This window comes from Charadrius vociferus, unplaced genomic scaffold, assembly GCF_000708025.1.
Source record: "Charadrius vociferus isolate BGI_N301 unplaced genomic scaffold, ASM70802v2 scaffold34, whole genome shotgun sequence".
NCBI lineage: Eukaryota > Metazoa > Chordata > Aves > Charadriiformes > Charadriidae > Charadrius > Charadrius vociferus.
The window spans coordinates 1,193,398-1,200,234 of NW_009647989.1; the positions used below are offsets into that span (position 1 = coordinate 1,193,398).

General features: G+C 39.6%; 1 protein-coding gene across 1 annotated transcript in view; it reads right to left on the reverse strand.

Moving 5' to 3' along the window:
* PLEKHH1 (pleckstrin homology domain containing, family H (with MyTH4 domain) member 1) overlaps positions 1–6,837 on the reverse strand; it is a 44,906-nt gene that overhangs the window by 2,074 nt on the left and 35,995 nt on the right. The window contains exons 22-25 of the mRNA XM_009883482.1: positions 4,807–4,907; positions 2,843–2,984; positions 2,137–2,279; positions 920–1,049 (exon numbers count right to left, since the gene is read on the reverse strand). Coding sequence (XP_009881784.1) covers positions 920–1,049; positions 2,137–2,279; positions 2,843–2,984; positions 4,807–4,907 — 516 coding nt within the window. The remainder of the gene's footprint in view (positions 1–919; positions 1,050–2,136; positions 2,280–2,842; positions 2,985–4,806; positions 4,908–6,837) is intronic.

Sequence of the window (6,837 nt, forward strand, 5' to 3'; positions counted from 1 at the left end):
TGACAGTGGAAATAATTGTCTTTTTGAAAACTTCTTGTATATTTACTCAAGAGGTCCCTTTCATCCTTAGACTTTATTCCATAACTATAGCAGCTTTGACTTCAAAGCAAGAGACGTGTAACTATGAACAACACCTATCTCAAGCTTTCAACAGAGGAGGTTTCTGCTCGGTTGAGGGAGATGATTAATGCCAAAACAAGATTTCTCAGACAGCCACTATGTGCTAAGACATTAGTTCGGGCACGGGTCATGGGTACAGAGCTCTAGCCTGGGATGGGCTGACGGATAGTACAAGCTACTGGGAGAAGCTCCGTCAGTTCTTTGCTCCCCTGCTGATGCCTGTGGGCTGGCAGCTTACCCAGTATGTGCTTTAGTTTTTCTGTTTCTGCAACTGGACATTAGCAGTGCTTGCCTCTCTCATGTGGCATAGAAAGCAGCAAGCTCTGTGCCAAGCAGAAAACAGGACTGAAATACCCATTCTTCTTTTAGCTAGTATAAGCTGCCAGGTGTGATTTATGGGGGACTCTTCCCTTCCACCCCCCGCAGCAGTATGTAAATAGTATTTTTAAACTATCATTGCAACCTTGATCACCAGGAAAATTCCTGCCTGAGAAAGCTTCGGCAAGGCTTGTAAGGAGAGTTAGTACCCTGTATTATGATCAACTGATGCAGCCAGGGAACCTTCAGTATTTATTTACTAAATGCTAGCAACCCCTAGTGTTTAGAACATATTTCTCTTCCTTCTTTCTAAACCTATGTAGTATCAAACAGAGCTGTTTGTTCAGAACAGAGTATTGTTCAGCTTTCCCCCTTCCAGAAGTTGAGCATTTTCAACCCGTGTTAACCAGAGATCATAGGTATATGTCTGCTCAGATAGTTCACTCTCACGAACAGAAAAAAAAAAGTGTACTCCAGTTACCTTAGCAGTAAATATTTTACTTCCAAAGAGAGGCCATTTCCGTGCCACTGTCAAATAAATTCGAATGCATTCTGGTGGAGAGCACCCCTGTAGCACCATCCACTTTGTTGCCAGCCTGTCAGCCAGTTGCCTTTCAGAATCCAAGACACAAGACAGTATTATTTACTAATGACTTACAAGGGAAGGTGAGTAAAATTATAACAGTTAATAGATGTATACCTCTCATTCCAAAAGGGCTGTTCTACACAGCACCACAGACAACACAGCTGTTAGCACTGTCAGTCACGAGGGTTGTACAAGCTGAGTTTATTTTAGCATTTTCTCTACTTCCACAATCATTTTACTACTAGTTATACTGTAATGCCCAGGAATCACAGTCACATATGGATTGCTCACTGGCATATATGTTAAACAACTGTAACTACAAACGCTCAGGCAGCTGTTAGAGTAAAATCCTGCCCAGCTTGTCTTCACATTCAATTATACTCATACCTTCACCTTAACTTGTCTGTAGTATGCTCCATATGTAGTGGCAATATATATTAACTGACTCTTAATTTGGCTCGCTAGGGATGGTTTGGCAGCTATCTTGCTACATGCAGATGGAATTTGCTTCCAAAAGGAGGTAATTGTGTTAGTTCCACCACTGCATCCCTAAGTAGCTTTGGATCTGGAAGATTATAATTTTCTTATTAAAACAGTTAGAGCTGAGATCCATGGCAGTATCAGAATTCTGTACTTGAGATCTCTGCATTGCGTGTGAGAATTTCCAAGTCAGAACATCAAAAAGCTCTGCCAAAATATGTCCTACCAGAATTACTCCATGGCCTGAAGCAGCCCATATGTGCTGGCTTTATGGCTCGTTGCAAATGTTAGGCATCTGGATTCAATTGACACTTGGGGGAAGGGTAAAACAAAAATTCAGAAACAGAATTCATCTTAGGCTTAGGTTAGAGTTTGTTGGAACTGAGCTGCCTAATTTGGAAGCGAAAGGCTTAAACTTCTTGTCTAGGGGAAAATTAATTGGTGACTTGGCTCTTTTTGTATGTTAACTGCTATTTTCTTTTAAAGGAACCTTTTCCTGACACTTATGTTTTGTTTAAGTTTCTACATCAAATAGTCTTGACAGGGGTCCTTGAAACTTCTTAAATATAAAGACAGAATTTTGCAAGTAAAATTTGTTAGCAGTGCAAAGTATAGAAGAGCAAACAATTTACCTGAGCTGTTCAGGAGTGATGTTTTGCTTGTAGCGTTTGGGGTAGAATTTATCTAAGACCTGGTGGAGAAGATGCTGCATTTTTGATTGTGATGTTCCCCCAGGACTTGAAGATCCCGGTCGATCCAAATCCCCATATTCCACCTAAGACAACATTGTAGTTTATAGAGCAACAGAACTACGAAATTTTTAGTGCAGTAGAACATCGCATGAATTCCCATACCAATAACTCCTGTGTTTATTAGTCATGCAAAAAGACACCATTAGGCTGGAGAATTATGTAACAGCATTTACCATAGCAAATGTATATAACAGAGCAACTACTGAGGACATGACTGCCCAAGGAATTCTTTACTGATCTAAAAAAGTAAAACAAGATCTTGGCCAGCTACTTGCTGTAGGGAGACACTTCTGTATAACTGCCAAGCTTTTGGGGTTTATTTTCAATTGGCCAATTAGAATAGCCTATCTGTAAATAGTTTGGACAACGGCTTCTTCATCTCAGTTTACATTGCTTTAACAAATGCAACAATCAGTTTCAGCTCAGTAAGAAACTATTACCCTGCTTATCATGCCCACAACCCACGCTGTGTGTCTTTGGTGGTAAAATGCTAAATGGAGGATCCTACAAGATGCTCTTCCTTAGTAAGAGGCTATTCACAGTGCAAAGGACAAAAGGGAAGATTTCTGCCCATAGCCATACTCACTTGAGCCATCAGAGCCACCATTTCCAGAGCTAATTCCTTATTAACAGGAAACCTTCCATTGGCTATTTCATTGCTGACTTGGAAGGCCAGTAGCAACCGCTCCCGGTCTGTCTCACCTTTGGCCTGGCTCCGAAAATATAGCCTAAAAAGCAGAGAGGATAGTGAAGGTAAAAAGATATTGTGAAGTGAAATTTGAGGTGGGAACTTTAATCAATGTGTATAAAAATAAAAGTTGGTTGGTTTTTTTTTTCCCCTCCTTCTCAAAAATGAACTTTGTGTACTGCGGGGGTACCAGACAGAGATTTGGAAGCTGAGGTGCTTCCCTTATTAACAAGATTTAGGCAAGGAGGCTCAAAACATGCTTTCTAGCTTTGGAAGCCATTTGAATTTTGAGCACAAATCACTTCAAGACAGTGAAGCCTATTAAACAGAGGTAAATCAGTGTCCGTCCATTCCCATCAAGCACAGACAGAAAATATTTAAGATATGACCCTCTGCTTATCACAGAATACAGAACTGCCTCTGCTCTACATGTATAAACTTCTCCATGACAGCCTTGTAAACTTGTTATTTGCGCCAGCTTTGTTTTGACCACTTACACTGATATTTGTTATTAAAAAAGTCTTCAGTTTGCTCCAGCAGAAAACAAGAGACCAAATTAGCAGGCTTTATTTCAAAAATTGAAGAAGTATTCTTGTAAATCAAAGCTTCCTACCATTTTTTATTCCTTTCACACTTGCAATTTCTTTAACCTGGTATAGCAAGATGACTAATGGGGGTTGGAGACACCAGCCTGAGGAATGTTTCCCAGAACCATTCCTCATGCATGCCTATTTACAGCCCACACCATCTAATTCCAATATTAATTTACAGCTGCATCTATGGCTATATATTCCACAATACCACGCAATATACTAATTCCAGTGGATCAGTTTGTTGATTTTTATGTCAATGTAAGATTAACACCAGCATTAGGACCATAGTGACCTTACATGTCTTATCAGAGTCCTTGGTGTTAGAACAGCCCAACCTTGGAAAGAGCTTATCAAAACATCCTTGCTGTCCAGTCTAGGCACATTCCAGTCCAACAAAATAATACTACAGAGTTTCACTCCTGAAACAAATGCTGCCTTCTGGGTCAAAAGCAATAACTTCTGCCTCCACCTCTGTTATACCAACTAACAAAGCTCACAGAAATTTGTTTCCACTATTACAGTCAACAAAATCTTCATATGCTCAATACAGAACTTTGTCTCTTTTTGGGTTTGGGGTGGCGTTTGTTTTGCCTGTGAACAGAATTCACATGCAGAAAGCCATTCCTCGTTCTCATACACAGCTCTCCATTCACTGTAATTCAGAATTCCTGTCTGTATTGTAAATGATGAGCTTGTTCCAGTTTTTGGTTTAGATCTTTGTCTCATTATTTCATTCTCTACTATCTCTTGTCATCTAACTTTTAACGATTCTTTCTTTATAAAGTCTGGGCACTGCTACTACATGTCTCCTCTACAGCTTGTGCCCTTTAGAACATTACTCTTGTATCTTTTTCATCTTTGTGATTCTTCACTTAATTGCAAGTTTCAGCATATTCGTTTTCACTCGTGATTTTTCCCTCAGGTGTCTCCTTCTCTCACCTAACACAAATTATTTAATTATGTTTTAGGATCTAGGCAAGTGAAATCGTGCCAAGTATGTCTTATTGTGCTACAGCTAGTTCTTAACCCATTTTAAGTCTGGTCTGCTATTGCAAAGTGTTTTGGGTTTTACCTCTAGGCCATGTACCCTCTTTTACACATGTACCACACACAAAAGTCATCATATCTCATGTGGGATTTGAGCGCATCTTAGCTAAAATAGTTTTGGGACTGACAGTGCTATAAATTACTGGCCATCTATAGAGATATATCCAGTCTAGGAATGTTTAATTATCAGCAGTAGTGAAGCCAACCGACGAAGCACAGTACCTGTTCTTATAGGTCAACTTCACAATTCTTGTGCCACCTTCATATTTTCCGGGATGCAATTCTTTTAAGGCTTGTTCCCATTTAGAAATGACATCACAGATCTTTAAAAAATATAATGAAGAGAGGAGAGACAAACTGAGGTGAAACGTATAGTCAACGCTTGAGGGGAAAGTACATGAAAAAAGTATTGTGGAACACAGAAGATGAAGAAATAGACAGGAACAGCATAAACACAGCCAAAAGTGGCAAAGCAATTCCTTTTCCTATTACAAAGTACGTGAAAAATTAAACCATTCCAACTGAGAACTCCAGCTCTAATCTGTAAGGGGACATCTGTAAATGAATTCTGGTCAGGTAGCAACTCTGTGGCTAGGTCTATGTTAGCAAGTAGCAAAGTCCAGAAGGAGCAGAACTGCACAGTGGAACACCCGTTCCTAAGACTCTGTGCCCGCATCTTATGAATTTCAAAGGGTTTTTCTTTGGATTAGCTTTAGCCTGGTCAAATGGCCTGAAAGCCCATTACTATGTTGGATCACGTCTTCCAGTTCATGTTTCACGTAAAAACAATCCAGTTCATCCTCTCTAAGGTTGTTCCTTAACGTGAATCAAAGCATGGTTAATAGGAATGATTAGTAGACTTGCTTCAAAAGTGCCCCCCTGAGCCAAACTAAAGCACTAACATATCCTCTGAATAGCAACTGTCTACCTGCTTTGTGAAACCAAACCCTTGGATGTGAACATCTAAACTTTGGGAACATTTGGTCCCAGATTCCAAATCTGTAACTCAGACATACTTTTAGTAATAGCATGGTTAATCTCTGGTTCCATTTAGCTTCTCTTGGTTATTCCAGTCCTTTTACAAGTGGTCTAATAAAGGCCCCTATTTGGCTTTTGATAGCATCTCAATAAAGGAATGTGAACATAAGAAGCCACATGAAATACATAATCAGATATCCTAATCCTCTCTTAAAGAGCTATTGAGGTTGTCTGGCCAAGTAAATAATAACCGGTTAATAACCAGTAAAAGCAATGCCTTTGATTGTCTCAAGCTCCTTCCTTTACTCTAATGTCTCATCTCTGGTTCAATTACCAGCAAAGCTCCAGATTATCTGATCTATATCAGGCCATGAAAGCAAAGTATGTAATTTGGCACTGTTTCTGCTAGTTTCCTCTTCAAACCCTCTAATTCAGTTATTGGCATCTTCTCCCTCCGTTGCCCAATGTGAAATGTTATGCTGTGTGAAACTGAATGTTTATGTTCCTTACAGGTCCTTTACAGGGCCTCTTCAAAGTTGCCACTACCACTATTCTTCCATCAACGCTGTAAGACAAATTATTCTCCCAGATTTGTACCAAAATCTGATGTGTCTCATTCATAGCCACTAGCCTGCTCACTTATGGCAGTCATCCAGCTGCAGCACAGGTAAAAATCTCCATATGAAAGACACAGACATTAATACTTTATCTGCTTTCCTTTTCCCTTGATCTGAGGCACTCCTTTCTTTTTTTTTTAAAGTGAAAGCACACTCAGTAGAGCTTTCTCTCCTAAGTATGCTCATCAACAGTGAAAGCCTGCGTTATCTAGAGATAGCAAGGAGATACTTCATAATCCAATAGATGAGATTTATATAGACATGCCAAGAGACTCATAGCTTAACATAAATTTGTCTCAATTAGGAGTGTCACATTTGATGTTAGTTGTGATATCTGATCATGCTAGCTAGCTCAGTCATGTTTTAATTTTGCAGTCAAGGCAAATTAAACTTTAATATGTGCTAAAATCTGAGGTTTTTAAAAATTGACCAATTTGTCACCTACTAAAACAGAATGTGCTTTGTCCTAACTAGTGTCTCAGACTAGACTGAGCTAATTAAGGAATCAGAATCGTTTAGGTTGGAAAAGGCCTTTAAGATCATCAAGTCCAACCATAAGCCTAGCACTGCTAAGTTCACCACCGAACTATGTCGCTCAGCACCACATCTACACGTCTTTTAAATACCTCCAGGGATGGTGATTCCACCACTTCCCTGG